The sequence below is a fragment of the Phoenix dactylifera genome, chromosome 18, assembly GCF_009389715.1.
Source record: "Phoenix dactylifera cultivar Barhee BC4 chromosome 18, palm_55x_up_171113_PBpolish2nd_filt_p, whole genome shotgun sequence".
Classification (NCBI taxonomy): Eukaryota; Viridiplantae; Streptophyta; class Magnoliopsida; order Arecales; family Arecaceae; genus Phoenix; species Phoenix dactylifera.
The window spans coordinates 2,592,789-2,613,408 of NC_052409.1; the positions used below are offsets into that span (position 1 = coordinate 2,592,789).

Below are 20,620 nucleotides of genomic sequence, written 5' to 3' on the forward strand. Positions count from 1 at the left end.
CCTTCACCCAGATTTCCCATATCCTTGTGTTTCAGAAACTTTTTAATGGTTACAAATCCAGGCTAGCCCTTCTTACAGTGATGTCAATTGTTGGTTCGATCTGTAATTTTGTCGCATCAACTTTTGCCCATTGCTTCTAGCCAGACAATCATTAGCCTCGTTTTATCCTTCAAAGGATAGAAAGTACCAAGATCATTACTGAATACGTTAATGAAGTCAAGAACAATGACCATCATGATTGCATAAACATGAGTTTTATTTAACCATGCCAATCCTTAAATCAACATTAGATGAATACCAAAACTTAGAGGTACAGCCATGCAAAGATGGTACGTATTTCATGCAGCTCAGGAACCACTCTAACCTACCAGGGGCCATTTGTGGCATATGGAGGCCAGTAGAGATGGATTTGTTTGGCCACCATCGACGACCTCCCATACTCCTAAGCAAGGGTGAAATCTCCTGTGCCACAAATAATCGGGAGGTCAGCTGGCTTAGTGTTATGTACAATCCGTCATGGAGATTGAACCTTAATAACCATGGGTCGTGAGAATCTGTACAATCGTATATTTAGTCTCATATCAGTTATGCACTAAGTAAACCTTGAGTATTATGCACTAAGTTATACCTTTCGGCTAGTTTTTTTTGGGTGATATCATGAAGACCTAACCCATGATCCATATGGACTAGAAGACACTGCAGCATAGGTTTCGATTGGATTTGAGGTATTTTATGATTGAATGTGAATGGACTTGGATCCTTAACTTGGTAAGGATGTCAGAGCTTAAATGGAAAAAATATGTGAGGGTCCACGCAAGCATTGTTTAGTTCCATATCAGCTATGCACTAGGTAAATATGTAGATCTTGGATGCTTATATAGGGCCAAAGAGCTCAAATAACATCCTTTGGATGCTTATATAGGGCTAAAGAGCTCAAATAACATCCTCTTTAACGAGTCTTTTTGGGTCAGATCCTGGATTAATAGCCACTACTCGGAAAGAGTCTTGATGTTTCATGTAGTCCAGGAAGACATATATGGTGCCAACAGGGGTGGTCGTTAGGCTGATGCTGGTCGTGGGAAGAAACCAAGGCTTTGTTTGCAGCTAGAAGAGCTAGCAGGATGAATAGATACAAGTATAGAGAGTTGACCATGAGGTTATTGTAGATCTTTGTAAGCTCTAGTTGTAATTGGGAGCTGTAGGTGGAGTAGTATAACTCTGATCGTGGAATATATATGTCACAGCTTTTGCCATTGGTGCAGTTGGGTAGTGGGAGAAAGGAAGTGTCAAAGGTCTCGGCTTTTTCCTTCTCAAAAGAGCCCCCAGATGGCATCAGAGGTGAAGTAGTCAAGTCTGCCGTGTTCTGTAATTAATTGAGATAGATACGAACCGCCAATCTACAGTACATGCAGACTTGTCCTAATTTTTTGCTTAATGAGTTCTTTTGAGCTTAAAGATTAATTGAATTCGAATTGGATTGATTTCTTAGGGGAAAGGTAGTCTACAAAATAGTTAGGCTACTTTTTGAGCACATGTGATGCAAGGTGGTTTTGATCGCATCAAATTTGAGTTTATTTTTTTGATTAAATGTTAATAAATACATTCATAATTGTGTTATATGAACTCTTTTGGTCTTTCCAATTTTCACTTAAAGGTAGAGCTTTGAACCAAGTTGGATTTGTTTTTATAGAACCGAAGCTAGGGTCACGAAAGGATTTTTCAAGGAGTTAGCATCATAATTGTAGATATGAGTGATTGGCACCATGTTTTATTGCTGTTTGGGAATTGCTAGCTCAAGGTAAGAAATGGTAGCTCAAAATTTTATGTAGCACTTGGTGAAGGATATACTAAGCTCTCCATGCTACTGAAATATTTCACATTGCCGGCGCAAAAAACTACTACGTGTCAGCTTTCTGGCGTTTTAAAGCGTTGCAATAACATCGGCAACACAGCCATAAACAAAATAATTTTAGGACGCTTTTGTTTTGCATCACTAATCGCCAACACTTATAAAATACATCGTCATTAAAGCGGCTTATATTAAAAACACTTATTTGCGTTGCTAATCAACAACGCAAATTAGTGATGCTAAATATTTGCATCATTTATTTATAATTTAACAGTGCTTTAGCTTTAAAATTACTTTTTTTAAAAAAATTGTTTACATTCTCCACCGCAGCAGAACTATCAGAATTTCATCATTCCAAAATGGCGGCGCGTGGAGGACTCTCCTTTGCAATCAAAATGACATCATTATAATCAGTTTAACAGGATCCTTTTCAGGGACCTCAGCATAGAAGGTAGCCTTTGATTACATAGGCAAACTAATCCTAAAGCAGATCAATTTTTCGACCACCTTTTGTCCCCACATTCTTACGTTAGAATTCTTCATGGGACCGAATCTAAGACAGGAAAATAACAGCAGCAGCACATCGGCAGGGGCCTTCTTCAGTCCAATGCTTGATGGGAAAAAAATTCTCATACTTGCATCGTTTAGAACTGAGAAAAAAAGCATACAGAATCCAGAGTCCATCACCACCAGAACCAATTGGTGGTGCTCGAAAAGGATTGACCCACGTAAATAAGCAAAAAAACCTGTTCTATACTTCTCAAATCAAACTCGGTGTCAATGTTTCCATAATTACCCATACTACAACATTAAAGTCTCGTTTCATTACTTGGATTACAATGGCCATCCATACAAATTGTCCCATCATTGTAAATGGAAGTAGATAACTCATATTTTATGAAACTAAAAGTCACTCTTCATCATTTTTCTAACACATTAATCTTAAAAAAGATGTTGTTACAGTATAAAAAAGAGAAAATTCTCATTCCATTTAATCAGATTACATTCATTTTTGTCAATACAAATCACCAGAACATCCTCAAATCGTTGCCCAAAAAGAAAAACGGAGAGGAACTACAACGATTGAGATAAACAAAAATGGGGGTTGGTCTACGTGCACAATTGATAAGATCAAATCTCAACATGTTACCGTACTCTGGGAGGGTGGTGCCTGGCCTGCATGCCAGATCCAACACCACCATGCCTCGCCTGAAGTGGGGAACGGGGCTGCGCTGGAATTTGGCCACGGTTGCAACCAGCGGTCTGCTTGGCGGCATCTTTAGACTCCCTTGACCTGCTTTTCATGGCCTCGATCTGCTCCAGTGTTTCCACCACTTCTTTCATAGATGGACGGCTTTTAGGATCACCAGCAAGACACTTCAGGGTAAGCTGAGCAGCCTGAAGAGCTCCTTTGGAGTGGTACTGTCCCTCGAGCCGCGGATCTATCAACCGTGACAGCTTTCTACGATCAGCCAAGTATGGTTTACCCCAATCAACCAAATTATGTTGCCCGGTTGGACGATTATTATCGAGCGCCCGCTGACCGGAGAGCATCTCCAGTAACACAACTCCAAAACCATAAACATCACTCTTCACATATAGATGGCCTAGTTGATGAAAAGGATTCCAATCATTACACAGAAAAAAAAGGGACTGATACAGAGAAATAAACTGAGAGCAAGCAGGCATGTGTATTGCATGCTGGCGGTATTAGGATGGCTTAAAATATCTCACATGAGATAAGAGCTCCTGAAGGCTACATAAAGTTTAATGTGGTTCGGCTCTAGTGACAGAGAGAGCAGAAGAATGAAATATGTGCAACAGTGTTGCCCCAATCCAAAAGCACAACAGCATTTGATCACTATTGATGATAAGCCACTTCATTATAGAGGTGGTGAAGCATATGATGCTTCTCTCATCAAGGCCCACAATCCGCATACGGAAATGGCAGTTACTTTGATTTGTGATGTCGAATATGATGATCACTTTTTAAGTAAATTTTTTTATGATACGTACCAGTGGCAACATACTCTGGAGCTGCATATCCATAGGTGCCCATGACTCGTGTCGTGACATGCGAGTCTCCACCAGTTGGCCCATGCTTTGCCAATCCAAAGTCAGAAAGCTTGGGAGTGTAGTTCTGCACAAGAAACCAAGATAGGGACAAGATGAGACCACAAACTTTCAGGGAGAGTATTAAGTCTGAAAGAAAGAATTTTACCGAGTCAAGGAGGATATTGGAAGCCTTGAAATCCCGGTAAATGACCTGCTTTTCTGATGTATGAAGGAATGCAAGGCCGCGAGCTGCGCCGATGGCTATCTTCAGCCTTAGGCTCCAAGAGAGTGGCTCAAAAGCTGCTCCTCCTGCCCATTATATACTGATTACATGAGTATGGAAGATATACCTCATGAAACTGAAGGACATTAGATCAGTTCTTCAAATCATTCCATGAATGACATACAGCAAAAAAGTGCAATCCACAAGTTCACAATACTAAATAAACTTTACAACATTATTTAGTTCTTTCTGAGACTTAATACTCCAACATGATGAACAGCCAAAAAATGTGTACTTTTCTTTGATTGGATGACTATATGTTCTATATTTTCACAGTTTTATAGCTTAAGGAATAACCACAAAGATAACTTCTCGAAGAGTGAAAGTCAAAATAAATAAGATGATAAAACCACAATGAAATATAATATAAATGGAGCAGAGCTGAATGCTGACACCTGTGGTTACAATGCCCAAAAAGATCCTCATTCCAGTACATTTCAATATTTTCATACCAAAATCATTATTCTAACCAGATAAGTTTGCCAGAGAAACGGCTGTTCTATTTGATGTTACTCAACTAATCACAACTTAAGTCATGTATCATTAGCATTATGTTAGTGCATTATCAGTAAAGTAGTGTTGCTGAGTGGTTAGCACCGGCATTATCCTTTTTCACAATATTTCTGTATTTTCTGAAAGACTCACTTCGAAAGAGGTGATTCTCTAGGCTGCCCTTTGCCATGAATTCATACACAAGAAGGAGCTCCCTGTCCTCCCAGCAATAGCCCAAGAGCTTAACAAGGTTGGGATGTGACAACCTCCCTAGAAAATTCACTTCAGACTGCAAATAAAAAGAAATTAAATTTATTAGATTAAGTAACAATTAACAAAAAGAAGCGCTGTTACCAATTAAACTAAGACTCCCAGAAATCAACAAAGGTGCTGGAGTTTGGATCCTCTCTAGTTCGGGGTTGAACTGGAGATTTCCAGTTCTACATCAGCATTCACCAGCCATCCATCCATGTATCGTGGAACAGCCGGCGATTTGAGCTGGGAAATTATGCATTACGCAGATGGCAAGTGATGTAGAAGTGGTCTTCTCCAGTTCAACCCTAAATTGGAGAGGATACCAACTCAAGGTGCTGACCTTCCATAATAATAACAATAAATCTTTTTTTCCTGTCATTCTTGAATGCAACTGATCGCACTTCAGCCACATGGGTGCTTAGCAGATTTGACATACTTAACTGAGTAACAAGTCAAAGGGTTTAAAAGGTGAAAAAAGGATCAGAAATGCTTTATGTAATCCTTTAGAAGAAGACAGACTATGATCTCCCAACAAAATTATGCCAAAGTATAAATGCTCGGACATCATAACAAAGAATATACTGGATGTTATGGACAGAAGATAACAGAACTTTAATTGATAAATTTATAATAAGTACAATCATGTGATATCTGTTCTACTACAACTGAAACACCAAGCTCCATGGGTGAAGCCCAAGGGCATCCATGCATTCATCTCCACTTCATTTCCTCTCTCCTTCACATATTTTTCACATGTTGCACATGCCGCAGTCTAGCAAACAAGAAAATGGAAAATCTTGGCACCACTTGAGTTTCCTAAACTCATCCAATACAAGAAAGTATAATTACATGCATCGATTTTGTGAACATTACATTTTTTTTTTAAAAAAAAAAGACTAAGTATTTAGAAAGTCATAAATTGTATTACAAGAAAAACAAAAGGAAGAAGAAATCTAGTATTTATACAAGAAAAGAACAACATCATTGCTTACACAATTTCCTACTCCGTGCAATGAGAAAGGAAAGAATATACACACAAAAAAGGAATTCATGACAAAGCTAAGAAAAAATCAACAGGAAAAGAACATAACTACAAATTTGCAATAAAATAAATTAATGGACATGGACCTCTTAAAATAAACAAATATGGACGATCACCTGCCACTCCTCCAACCCTTGCATGCTCTCAGGATTCAGTTTCTTTACAGCAACCACCATCCCAAACCCACTCTTTGCTGGGTTCAGAGTCTTCTCATCCACCCATCCCTTATATACTCTCCCAAATCCACCTTCCCCAAGAACTGTCTCAGGCTTGAAATTCCTCGTGGCATTCTTCAATTCAGCAAAAGTAAAGATTCGAAGGTTTGGTGCCTCCAGGATCCGACCCTCCGGAAAAGCCTCATAAGCACTTCCAATACTGCCAGAAGACTGCCCAAAGGTAATGCTGCTGATGCTTGACAGCTTCCCGGTGGTGGTGATGCTACTGCTGGTCTTTGATGTTGATGGCCCTGCAGTTATAACAGATGGAAGAAGAAGAAAGAGAAATGGAGGAAAAGGGTAAGTGACATTCGAATAGACCCATTTGATACCATGAGAAACTGGAAGATCAGTCATACCTAAATAAGAAAAATAGGGAATTCTGGTCAAAACATAGTTTAGAATCGCCCTTGAGCTGGGAATTTTCTGAAAACCATTTTAGATTGATAGATGCTAAAGCATTAAAACCATGCTGAAAGTTCAAACCAAAAATTCCATTTTTCTTTAGATAGGAAGGGAATAAAAAAAAAATGCACACAAAATGTTAAAACGAAGATTTTTTTTCTTCTTCTCTAAAACAGTGATCTTAAAACCATAGGATCAATCAAATCAACCCAACATTAAAAAAGGAAAGTTAGAAACCGAAGGAAATCCATGTTAACAAGGTGGAAAAATCGAATTTTTAGAGGATTACTAGCATGGGGAGAGCAAATTAGGAGATAAAAAAGCAATCTTTTATCAGAAAATGGAAAAGACTAAAAGAGAAAAAAGGCAACCAAAATCCGAGTTGGATAAAAATCTCATCCTTTTCGTTTTCAGACACACATATAAAAGGTATAGATTCTTGTTGATCTTTTATTACCTGGGCTGGACGCTCTGGTGTTTGTCGGACTTAGAGACTTCACCGGAAAACCGAAGCAATTCCCCATCACCTACTCCCCCCTCCCCCCTCTCTCTCTCTCCCTCACTCACTTTCTCTCCTCCCTCTGAGGTTTCTCTTCGTCTGCCTTCTCTTTAGGGAGATGGAGACCAGGGCATGGCTTGGAAGGAGAGAGAGGAAAGAGGGCTGGAAACGGAGGAAGAGTTGATTTTATGCAGCCTTGTCTTCGTTTCCCGTCGCCCGGTCAACAAAGCCTAAGTTACTGTTGGCACCATCGTTTGACAAATTCAATTGGGAATCTTTGACACAAAGGTAAGCATGAAAGGAAACCCTTTTGGACCCATTTATGGGAGGAAACAGGAAGACCATAAATAAAGTACTTAATTGGACTTCTTAGATGAAATTGTTCTAGTTTGTCTCAAGATAATCATATTTTTCTTTCGTACTATAGGATTAAAATTGCCATAGGGTATGTTTGATCTTACAAGATATTTGCAAGCAAAATACCCCACAATGCAGGAGAGATAAAAACAAATAAATACAAAAATATTTTAAACAATAAAATATGATTTGAATTTTATATCAAAGATTATATATCTTATATGTGAAGTTTAACATTTATCAGGAAAAAACTTGATGGACTCCGACGAGCTAAGGAGTGATTGGATTGCAAGCACCACAAAATCTAAAATTTATGAATTCGATCCAGATACAAGATGACGAATTGGATACACCGAGATTGCATTCGGCAGTATTTTTTCATCTTTAATTAGAATCTCCGGTTGTGCACTCTATGAAACTCTATGAAAAAGAAATGTTATTCGCTAGTACATAATATCTAAAATCAAAATCATATTATTTAGGATTTTTAAAAATTCTCTTTAGTGGATGATATCTAAGAGAAAAGAGCTTATTTGTTAAGATGTTTTACTATTACTATGGCCATTGAAAGTGTTGCATTTTGTATCAAAAAAAAAAGTAATTGCATTAATTATAGTCTTGAAGATTGCTAAATTGATCGTAGAGCTCTTACAAAAATAATAGTATAATACTCATTAAATATATTTTTTAGAATTAATCAATTATTTTATGTCAAGAAAAAATATTTTTTTTTATTATTGTAGTGGCTACTTTACAATGCTCTAGAGTATACACGACCATACATATCAATTATTATAATATTCTATAAATGTCCCACTAAAGCTGAAAAAGCCTCAATAATACAATATTACTGTGGTAGCTATATAAGTAGCAATCCAATCGGCCGCACTATTAATCTCCTATAGATATGACTAGCTACAAAAATATGGTATTGCTTCATAAATCACTCCATTTCTATGTACGAGACAAACCCTTCGTACTATATAGCACGAGGACAATTTTGATTGTTCAATGCTATATTTCTGTCCCATATGGTGTGGTCTACCAAGAGCTTGCAGTGATTATGAATGAGAAATGTTGGAGGTTTGACAGCAAATGTAGGTTGGTGAAAATTATTGGTTGTTTCAGAGCAAAGTTAGGTCATACATGAAAGGGTTGACCATTAAATTGTTATGCCTAATTTTATTAATATAAGCTTTGTAATAGAAAATCTTAAGGGAGAAGCCTGAGTAGTCGTTGAAAACTTCGTAGCAAATCCAGCAACTCGATTGACAACTACGATTTCAAGAAGATCAGCTGGAAAGATTTTTTTTTTTTTTTTTGATTCAAACGGGAGGGTTGACCGCCCGTGGTATATACTATTAGCTAGGCAATGCATATCCCTAATCCAAGCATTCTTGTTTTTAAAGCCAAGAACTTAAGAAGCATAACACGCAAAGCGTGGTTTGGACAAAAATTATTTCGTCAGCTGCTCCAAGAGAGGGACGGCTAAAGGCAACCTTAAAGAAAGTATGTGAGATCCTGAAGAGTTGGAAATAGATCACTTTTACCTTCTCGTACCAAAAAAAAAGAAAAGAAAAGAGAAAACTTTGTTTTAGTCAAACGCATGGATTAAAGATTCTTAGTTTTAGAATAAGCATGTGAAAAAGCAGCAAAAAAAAAAAGATCTAGAAGGATTATCAAATTTGATGTGGGCTATTTTGGCTACTACAAAAAAAGATCGGATGGAGTCTAGAAGCGAGATCTACCATCTTGAGAAATTGAATCACGCGCCAAACTTCTAAAAATCTTAATTTGTCTGTACGATGTTCGATTGAAGTACTTTTTTTTTAATCTGAAATCAGATAACTTTTTAAAATTTAAGACGTGGTGCCACCTTCTAAAGATGTGGTATGATGAGCGATCATCTTCAAATATTTTTTTTGAGAAAAACTTGGAATGAACATATCTCTTAATTCATAAAGAATTAGGCAAAGCTGCTGGAGTTAAAATCGGTTTATAGGTTAAAATCTACTTACCATAGGGTTCAACTTTTTCATGATTATTTCTACTAGTCATATCTATTTTAGGAAAGATATATCTTTTTTAATTAGAGGAGACTATGTAACTCAATTTTATAGTTTATTAATGAAAAAAAAAGACTTAAATCCTACTTTTATTATTTTTTAATTTTTTAAATTGTTTAAAAAGATTTAAGTTGAGTTGGTTGAAGAAATATTTCTTTCTTTCTAATTAGATCATTTTTTTTCCTCTTTTTAAGAGAGAAGAATGAAGACCAAGTAAATGTTCCCATGTTCTAGCTTAGCTTATTGGCCTGTAAAACCAAGAAAAAAAATGGAGCTAATTTATTAAAATAATATTTATGGAAATTAAATGAATAATTTTATTTTAATGGAAAGCACCAAATAGTTGCTGAATGTAGACATATAAAGCTGACTCATAATTGAGACAGGGGTTGAGGTTAAATTATGGTTAGTATGTACCACTAGATACAGCAAAATATTCCATCTTTTGAACCACACTGCTTATCAACCTAAAGCTTAAATTCTAAACCTACCCAGTGCACAGGGTTTGTTTTGTTCTTGAATTATCATAGAGCACCTTTTCTTTGATGGTGGTTTCAACTCCTAACTCCTAAGGTTCATTACATAAAACTTTCATATAACCAATAAGTCAAGCATCAGGTGGAGTTTTGGCACATCTCCTGTCTATTTTCATTTCTTAATGCGTGAATGGTGTGTGAGGACGACCCGTAGCTTCTCAAAGCATTACCAAATTATTTTGGAGCCTCTCCCTTTGACATCTACCAATTCAAACGATTTGGTCAATCAAAAGAAAAAAAACAGTTTAAAAGAATATCTATAGTTAGATTCGAAGGAGACTGATAATATTTCAAGAACATTTATGCAAAGAAAGACTCTTCCCACCTTTAATGAGCCATCGGATTCTACATTTCCCATACCAGATTCTGTACTTAACGACATCTTTATACCGTTGTTTCAGTCCTTCTTCCCTTGTTCTCTGTTTCCTTCTGCAAGCAAGTCTTGCGTAGGACGAAAATCAAACCGTTGATGCGGTGAATGGACCATCGATCGCTCCATTCAGAGGGCCATTTTGGAGGACAATTTGTGAATAAGAAATCTTTTATATTCTGTTTATGTTTTATCTCTGTGTGTCCAATTTTCTTGTGATGAAACGATAAAGCTAAATAAGCTCATATTGAATAATCTTAGGCATATAGTCTTTCAGACGAAGCATGTATACAGAGAGACCAACGGAGCTGAGAATTAGATAGCATCGTATGTGGTCAACCACTCTGGAGATACTCTGTGGGTAGGAAATAGGGAGTTGCCCAGTGCACTCCAGGGGCTATTGTTTTTCGACTTTTTTGGTTATATCCATACATGTATGATGCATCAGGCATATGTCCTTGCTGACATTAAGACCTAATAAAGAACTAGTGAGGTCTCTTTTCATACGTTTCTCATACATGACTCGAGCATGATGCGTAATCCTTTCCATTGTCATGAAAACTAGAAGGCAGAGCACCAAGACGAATGGATGCATGAATTCTACTGTTGTCAAAGAATTTGATTTCAACCAGAGATAACCTCCTTTGCCTGGATACTACTGCAAACTTCTCGGAGCTTGACCCAAAACCCCTTCAACTATTCTCTGCCTTGACCTGACCATTCTCAGTAAGAGTAATTAATGAAACCACGTATCCTATCAGTTTGAGTTGAGCCCGAAACCATATGATATCATAACAACATACCTGCTGACTTTTTTTTTCTCAAGCCTACGGTCGCTGCTGTCTACTTCCCCTGTCTGCCCTGCCCATCAAACCACCACCTCGATGACTCATCTCACTTCTAAATCCTCCACAAAGAAGAGCATACTTTAAGGCACTAGTGCTTGGGTCCTAACCTCAGAAAAACAGGACTTGGGTCCAACATTTGGCATTTAGCCCCTGCATTAGAAAGTTATTGTCCATAACCTGTCAAGGATCAATGTAGACAATTTCCTATTACCAGACTTCTATTTTATTCAATCTCCTCGAAATAAAGTGGGCTAATCTGAATTCGAGAAAAGAGTATTACTTAAAGCTGGAGAACGAACTCAAATGCTTGGACCTTGGAATGGATTCTCTTTTTTAATTATAAGGTCTGAAATCATGAAAACATATCTATAATAAAGTTAGATTGATGTGACATGAAGACTGAAAACTAAACTTTCGTGAGTCAAAATAGCAAATGTCTCTATCGTTTACGATCAGAAAAATGAGCTAGCTAAAGGTCATGGGTTAGAAGATGCATGTATCAAATTTCTCTACAAGGGTTGATGTACCACTTCTGTCATGGAAGCTGGGTAGACCAACCTCGAAGCTACGCCATAACCCCTCTGTTTCTTATGGATGGGTCAAAAGGACTGATCCAGAAAGGTCAAATGTCATGCAATGCTCTGCTCCTTTAGCTTTGTCTGAGTCTTACTGGTCATCACAAGATTAGATGACTAAATGTGAACGGATGACTAAAGGCGGACACCAGCAAGAGAACTTTGAAAAAGGAACCCCTCCCTTGGGGATTATTACTTACAAGATTTTTAACCTATTAATGGGTGCCCTTAACTCCAAGTTGTTGTCCATACGAATTGATATTAGAATCCTGAGAAATAAGGTAGAGCAAGTGTATTGTGACATAATGCATAACGTATGATGAACAAGCTATACCGTCCGATGAAAAAGAATAGCTATGTTTTAATCTTGTTGAGCTCATTCAAGAACTATTTGACTCATCAAGAAACTCCTTGGCAATTTCCAATTTGAAGTGTTTTAAACATGGAAATAGCACTGACCAATTAAAAATGCCCATTTTATACTACATACCATTTAATTTCGCAACATCGCCTTTAGCCTAAACCAGTTTTCCATTAATCTGCTAATTAAGAGAGCTTGGAGACGGGAGAGAAGCGAGCACGTTCCTTGCAGTAAGCGTTTTTCGGAAACTTCTCTCTTGGTTGGGCTTCTCTTCCTTGTCTAGAAATACCTTTCCTAATTACTGAATTTAATGAAACCTAGAGCCATGGCTGTGTCTCTAAATTGTTATGAGTCATTGATTTTTTTTTTGGAGAATGGAGATCTTTCTCCTGTCTGTTTTGTACAAAACTTCAAATGCAAGTCTCTAGTCTTCATATATATTGAAGGGAATAAAAAATATACTTATACTAGCTGTTCGAATTGACTATGCATTCCTTCGTTTGCAAATCATTTGGGATATCCTCATCAGATGCACTTGACATAAAAAACTTCCACCACCATCATCATTGTTTATTCTTCTCAATTCCTATGCAAAATGATCAACTAAATCACAAACCCACCAACTTCCAACTTTTATTGTGCAGGACCAAAACTAGTGCATAGTGGATCCTTCTTATTGAGAAAAAAGATGATTCAACATTTAAAGAGGGAGAGCATAAATACATCATTGCAAATCAAATATAATGATGTTAATCTACAGAATAAAATCAATAAAAGAGAGAGAGGACTGCAATTCTTCCATTCGCTCCCGAACTGCAGTTCCTCCCACCATTTTTTGAACTTTCCTTCAAAGAACAAAAATTCAGATCCGCACTAATACAGAGAAGGTCTCCCTCTCTCACACGCACAAAAAAAAAAAAAGAAGAAAAGCTTGAGCAGAACCAGCGCTTCAACATATGATTCTGCACGCCATATCTGAGAACATTTTCGTACGCAGTCTTGGTAAACCGCAGAAGAAGCATAAACCGGAATCAGTCTTGAGTATCGAAAAAACCAGTGCATGCATGAACAGCTACACATATTTACTTGCTTCTGATGCATATGACGATGCAACATTACATCTGATCTTTGCATTTGTTTAGCAGATCCTGTGGTAGTCAATTCAATGGCATAAGCATCTGCTTGCAGCTTTCAGTTAGGATAAACCAGTTTACCATTAGTACGCAAATGATTAACCCTTTAAACCATCACCTATTGTTGTAACAGGAGCACTGGCAGCCTTGTGCAGTGGTGGTGCTGGAGGAGGGGGAGCTGTCCTTTTGGCCATTCTGTAACATGTAGGGCAGAGATGCCACATGATTGAGGGCAACAGCTACATCACGCATGGTGGGGCGCATTTGAGGCTGCTCATGAAGACACAATGAGGTGACAACCGATAGCTGGTAAAAGGCACAGATCGGGTAGCGCCCATGCAGTAATGGATCAGCCAATTGAATGAACCTCCTCCTATCATTGAGAAAAAAGAAATGAAATGAAACTTCAGTTAAGAGGTAACTTAAAACAGTATCTAGCTTGAAATCTGCCTGGGCCACACATGGTCACAAAAGAAGGAAACTTTGTTTCAGGGACTCTGTTCATGATCTGAGCTAGCCAGTAGTGGTTGAATTACAAAGTGAAGTCTTCATACCACTCGACAATAGAAACTATGGAAATATAGAATTATAGTGAGATCCTTGTGATTATTTTCTGGATATTAGACTAGCCTAACATATCTGTATTTTACAAACTGGAGCCATCACTGTCCTTATAATATTGATAAAGAAAATCTACATTATTGGAAAAGTGAAAAAACAGAAACCACCTCTCTGTTATGCATTTTACTCAGATTTAATATGCTTCTGAGAACAGTGATCTTAATTTACCCATACACCAAAAAATGTTAGAAATTTAGAATTGGAATCTATGGTGTCTTTCAAAAACAGCTGGTAGTCATCTGATGAAGCTTCCTGAATAATCAGAAAAGTAAAGGTTCTCAAAATTTTCAAGTGAAATGATATACTAACAATGAGTTGAAGCAGAAAAGAAAAGATTCAAAAACTTTTTTCTGTAGAAATTAAAAAAGATATAGAACTGAAATGCCATTATTGTGATGACCTACCCATGAAATTAAATTCTGCTTCCCCAACTTCTTGGAAAAGTCAAACACCCTTTTACCGGTGATCAGCTCTAACAGAACCACACCAGTCAGCTTCCCACTCATAGCATAATCAGGAGCACAATATCCGTAAGTTCCCACCACCCTTGTTGAAACATGAGTTTTGTCACCAACAAGTCCAAGCTTCGTGGGTCCAAAATCAGAGAGCTTAGGGTTGAAATCATTATCTAACAATACGTTAGCAGATTTTAAGTCACGATAAATATCAGGTGGGTTAACCACATCATACAAATAGGCGAGCCCTTTTGCAGCACCAACAGCAATCTTTACCTGTGTGTTCCAATCTAGTGCTTCTTTGTTAGGTGGCAGATCTGAGAAAAGAAATAACTTATGGATCAGTAACTCACACAATGGAATATGAAATATTAAAATCTAAGAGACGTCAATATTTAAATCAGAAAAACTATGGCATACATCTGTTGATCAAACTGAATAAAGATAAGTCGAGATGCCACATGATTTGTTTCTTTATGATGTGTGAAACTGCAGTTGTGATCAAATAATGTAGCAAAGGCCATTAGTCATATAGATGCACATAAAGCAAGTAAAGGGTGACTATCTTCCAAGCATAAGTTGGAATCTAAAGAAAGTTACCGGCTTGGATTAGTGAAAAATTGCTGGAACTCTCTAATAAGGATGAGAGCACAAAGCTTTCCACGAAGTGTAATACCAAAGATAATGAAATGCTCGGTACTGGCTTGGTTTGGTTAACTAGACTTTTCAATGAAACATGGGAGTTACCAAAAGGACCATGGATTAAAAAAAAAGCATTTCTGCAGGATTTAAAGACATCTTTACCTCAAATTTACGCCAAGTTTCATCAAAGTAGGCTTGTAAGTCACAACTAGAAGTGTTGAGAATGGGCAATGGAACAAAAGATAACCAATAAGAAACTAAAATTCAGAACTCAAGTAATAAGATTGTTAAATAATTTTTCCTAGTAGTAATACGAATAATTAATATCCAAAACCAAAACAATCAAGCCTTCCCAACTATTTGGGGTCAACTTTATAATTCTGCTTTCACCAAGAATTCCTATTTAGGGCTACATTTGATGTCATTTGAAACTTTTCCGCATTCTCAGTCACACAATTAATTGATCAGAAGTTGATTTTTTTATGGGCATTAATTCATGCAGGAATCCAGGACAAAAGTATTTACAACTTTAAAGATCTACATGTGGAACCAGTTACAAAACCAAGATTGAATCATAAGCTGAGTAACGTCTAAGTTTTGATCCTGGCAAAATATTTACATCAACCCTCAACACACTACACATATTACAAATAAAGTAGCTACAAACATCAGTAGGAATCATGTCGATGAATGATGTTTACATGTTACAATTATGTCAGGATTATTTGCTAATTTGAAATTTTGAAGAGGGTGCTTTAGGAGAGAACGTTCTTAAATAAGTCCAATACCTGGAGTAACACAAAGCTTGAAATGCAACTGCAAAGAGAACATAATTGGAGTAGTTTTGAGTCGGAGCCAATGCCCCAAGACAGAGTGGAGTGTATCTATCTTGCTAGAATATTACAAAGGATTGGAAATATAGATAAATTTGTTCTTGGTATAATCAAAACCTGGAGAACTCTGTGCAGCTGCAGAGCTGCACTTCCAGGTGGTGTAATTGGAGCAAGTTAATGCAGCAATGAGACATAAGATGAGCGACAGAAGAACAAGGATAAAATTAGGAAGAAAATAATGAAGGGGATACATGAGAGTAATGTTTAACAGAGAAAAGGATATGGAGATGAAGAGGGCAAAATAAGAAAGAGAGTTGGAAAAGACAAACATTTGAACCATTAAGAGAGTTTGTTTATATGCATTGAAGACCGCACTGTTTGAGAATGGCTTAGATTTGGGTCCAACAATCTGAAAGGTAGAGGGTATGAAAGAGTACATAAACATAAAACAAATAGAAGGATTTATAATAACTGCTTATAGTCGAGTATATGACCATGAAGAAAATACGATAAAGCAACTAGCGGATGGAAGGTCAAAACAAGCCTTGTCATGTGTGGTTCTGCATGGTGTATCCTTCCTTGTGATGTAGTAACCTGGTAGCCGTTAGCTTATAGTTGAAAACAATTAACATTGACGTAAACTACATTTATGTTTCTGCAAGCCCGTAAGCTTCATCCCAAAACATAATAATATACCTCATACCTTGCATGATGGAAACAATGATAAATAAAAGAAAGTTCCATTGGATTTCTCATATAACACCAAAAGGAACTTATATTTCAGCAAAATGATCATTTACAGCAATTAATATACCATTTCTGGTCAGCAAAGATCTGTGGTAACAAGTCAACGTTCACAACAACCATGCAAATAATATATGTAAACCAGATCAGTAAAAGCAAAAGGCTGACAGAAATAGGATGATTTATTAAAGAAGCTTACCACATAAGTGATCTTCCAAGCTACCATGTGGCAAGTACTCATAAACCAACAGCATCTCAGCTCCCTCAGCACAATATCCACATAAGCTGACAAGATTTGGATGGTGCAACATTATCAACATTAGAACCTCGACCAGGAATTCATTGCTCCCCTGCAGCCCATTGTGATTCAGCTGCTTGATTGCTACAACCTGCCCATCAAAATGAAAATTTATATATCAAATGTAATCAAAATCAGAACTTGTCAACAAAAGATGCATCAAATCCTAAGCAAGTTTGCTACAGAAGAAGAATATGTGCTTGCCTGGCCTGATTCCAAGAACCCCTTAAAGACCCTCCCAAAACCCCCTTCCCCAATCAAATTAGACAACTTGAAGTTCAAAGTAAAAAGAAACTGGGATGCCAAAGGGGGAGGCGGATTTAAATTTTTTGCCCAAGAAAAAAAATCAAAATAATCTTACAGAAAAAGGAAGTGATGAATGCCAGCATACCTAAAGAACATAAGGGTGTCCTTAAAATTTAAAGAATTTGGCATGCCAAAGAGGAAATACTGCGATTTTTTGGCAAGAAAAGGATTCAAAACACTTCGGCATACCTAAGGAATCACCGAGCCCGGACAAGGACCAGGGCATCGTGCCATCACTGAGCCTCCTTCCAGCTTACTTCTGACGATAGGTCATGCAAGAAAAGCAACTCATCTCTCAGCCCCAAATCCAACCCTAATCAGGACCAACAACCACAACCCTGAAATCTATCTAAAATCTCCCTGTTGTAAAAATAATAGATGAAAAGAAGGAAGAACTTATCAGTTGTGGCGTGATTTCACCTTCCTTAAGAATAGATCGCGCCCATCGGAGAATGAATCTCGGTGTAGCAGGTAATGGCGGCCTATCCTCTCAGAAAGCGCTCAGGAAAACAGCCCAGAAGCGCCCAGGAAAACAGAACAGAGGAGAGTATCCTCTCGGGAACACAGAAAACAGAGAGAGGCTCTCGGGAAATCAGAGAGAGGATTAAGATTTCTCTATTCTTAATCCTTGGATCTGATAGGGTTTAAAAAGAAAGAAAGAGACGTATTTAAAAGACACGTCGTTTTACCAAAGCGTCGTTTTACCAAGAGACAAAACGAAATAGTTTTAAAGAAACCAGGCTCAAGCCCACACCCGCGCGCGGGGGGGGGGGGGGGGGGGGGGGGGGGGGTGAGCACGACGCGCCCGGTTAAACGTTTCCGGATCGGATTCGCCAATTTTTTTGGCTTGGACCTCCATTGGGCTTGAATACTACATAAAAATCTTTTGAGTTTTATCCCTTTCCAATGTGGGACTAAAGAAAGTACACTCGACTCGAAATTTTGAAATATTTAACAATCCCCCACATATTTTAAAATTCAATAATAAGTTAACGAGCGCGAGAGTTCAATGCATCGAAATAGTGTCTTTGAGACTATGAACCATTTTTAGGACTAGTAAGTATGGCTTACAGAACTTTTGGTGAAACATGAAATTTCTATGAACCAAAAGTCCTTTACGTAAATCAGTGACTCATAGCCCACATTGACCTCTCAAGTTCTGGGCTTGTTCTAAACGAGTTGGTGCAAATAGGTCATGCACCTTACCTGGATATTCATGAGTGCTTTAGAGACTGCCTAATTCTCATAGAAAGCGGCCCCACTCCCACACCCATATAGGTGGATCCATCAAGTGTGTACTGCAGGTAGACACACCATCCTAAAGGACTATGGTATCCATTAAGAGCTTTACCTCATCCTTATCTACTGCAGTTTGCACTATCTACACCATAGGGATGGATTTTCAAAATTAAATATGATAGTGTACTCACAGTCAACTAGCGACTTGTTATTACCCATATGAACATGCTTCATGGGATCTCCAATCACACATGTTGGGTTTCTGTCGTTATTGACTTTGATATAGGCATTAGTCCCATCCCCCTCGATGTTTCACTCACTAGTTTTCTACCTAGTGGTTTTGTCAAAGGATCAGCCAAATTCAACTCTAACTTTACAAACTCAAGAGATATAATCCCATCATCAAGCAGCTGCCTTACAATATTATATCTCAACCTTATGTGTCTACTCTTCCCATTATAAACTTTATTCTTAGCTCGATATATAGCAGCTTGGTTATCACAAAGAATAGACACAGAAGGTGTTGGTTTATTCTATAATGGAATATCCCCCACAAGATTTCTAAGCCATTCAGCTTCATAACTTGCCTTTTCTAAGGCAATAAACTCGGACTCCATCGTAGACCGAGCGATGCATGTTTGCTTGGATGATTTTCAAGATACTGCAACCCCACTAAGAGTAAAGATATATCCACTCGTGGATTTCATCTCATCTGAATCAGAGATCCAATTTGCATCACTATACCCTTCTAATACAGCTGGAAATCCACGATATAACAAATCATAATTAATAGTTCCTTTCAAGTACCTTAGTACTCTATGAACTGCACTCCAATGATCCTTACTAGGATTATGAGTATACCTACTCAATCTTCCTACTGCATAAGCAATATCAGGACGAGTGCAGTTAACTAAAAACATTAAACTACCAATGATATGAGCATATTCTATTTGTAAGATACCATTTTCTTTATTTTTCTTTAAATGTAAGCATCATATGGAGTATATACGGGTTTAGTATCATAATGTTCAAATTTTCTTAAAATTTTCTCAATATAGTGTTCTTGTGATAACATAAGTCCATTAGAACTTCTTGTTATCTTAATTCCAAGAATTACATCAGCTTCATCCATATCTTTCATATCAAAATTAGAAGCCAAAAATTTCTTAGTATCTATAACTATATTCAAATCAGTTCCCATTATAAGCATATCATCAACATACAAACATATGATCACAACAACATTATTAACAACCTTACTATAAACGCACTTATCAGCCTCATTAATTAGAAAGCCATTAGATACCAGTACTTTATCAATTTTTTCATGCCATTGTTTAGGTGCTTGTTTTAATCCATATAAGGATTTCACTAATTTACAAACTTTGTGCTCATTACCAGGAACAACACAACCTTCTGGTTGTTCCATGTAAATTTCTTCATCTAATTCTCCATTCAAGAATGCAGTTTTTACATCCATTTGGTGAATTACTAAATTATGAGTGGATGCTAATGCAATAAGTACTCTAATAGATGAAATTCTAGAAACTAGTGCAAATGTGTCAAAATAATGAATATTTTTTCTTTGTGAGTATCCTTTCGCCACTAATCTTGCTTTAAACTTATCAATTGAATTATCAGGTTTTAATTTTCTTTTAAAAATCCACTTACAACCAATTGATTTAGCACCTAGAGGCAAATCAACTAAGGTCCATGTATGATTAGACATAATAGACTCTATTTCATTATTAATAGCCTCCTTCCAAAAAGGTGCATCAGCCGAAGTTATTGCTTCTTTATAAGTTTGAGGTTCATTATCAACAAGAAAAGTGTAAAAGTCATTTCCAAAATTTTTCTCTTTTCTAGTTCTTTTACTTCTTCTTAAATCAACTTCATAATTTTCATGTGCCTCCTTTTCTTGTTTATTATGAGGCAGAGAGTCAATTTTTTCTTTACCTAGTTTCATAGGAAAGATATGTTCAAAGAAATCAGCATTTTTAGATTCTACTGTAGTGTTGAGTTCCATAATATTAGATTCACATTTTAATACCAAGAATCTATAAGCAGCACTATTTAATACATAACCAATAAATAAGCAATCAAAAGTTTTAGGTCCCAACTTTCTTTTCTTCGGTTCAAGT

General features: G+C 37.1%; 2 protein-coding genes across 5 annotated transcripts; both read right to left on the reverse strand.

The window, feature by feature from the left end:
- Positions 1-2,806: 2,806 nt before the first annotated feature.
- Positions 2,807-7,293, reverse strand: LOC103723201 (probable serine/threonine-protein kinase PIX13). Its single transcript, XM_008814048.3, has 6 exons — positions 7,054-7,293; positions 6,093-6,442; positions 4,833-4,968; positions 4,071-4,213; positions 3,866-3,989; positions 2,807-3,456 (listed from the first exon to the last, which is right to left on the reverse strand). Exons 1-6 carry the CDS (start codon positions 7,118-7,120, stop codon positions 2,996-2,998), a joined length of 1,281 nt encoding a protein of 426 aa, XP_008812270.2. The 5' UTR covers positions 7,121-7,293; the 3' UTR covers positions 2,807-2,995.
- Positions 7,294-12,907: 5,614 nt separating this feature from the next.
- LOC103723207 (probable serine/threonine-protein kinase PBL21) lies at positions 12,908-17,595 on the reverse strand. 4 transcript variants are annotated; one of them, XR_005506803.1, is made up of 5 exons: positions 17,430-17,595; positions 16,836-17,025; positions 14,694-14,734; positions 14,367-14,590; positions 12,908-13,714 (listed from the first exon to the last, which is right to left on the reverse strand). XR_005506803.1 is itself a non-coding variant. In XM_008814062.4 (4 exons), exons 2-4 carry the CDS (start codon positions 16,954-16,956, stop codon positions 13,691-13,693), a joined length of 513 nt encoding a protein of 170 aa, XP_008812284.2. In that variant the 5' UTR covers positions 16,957-17,025; positions 17,430-17,595; the 3' UTR covers positions 12,908-13,690. The 4 variants fall into 4 exon arrangements, 2 of the variants coding, with proteins under 2 accessions (XP_008812284.2, XP_026656054.2); XR_606584.4 differs by having other exon boundaries at positions 12,908-13,356; positions 13,460-13,714; positions 14,367-14,734; XM_008814062.4 differs by having other exon boundaries at positions 14,367-14,734.
- Between the last annotated feature and the right edge of the window lie 3,025 nt (positions 17,596-20,620).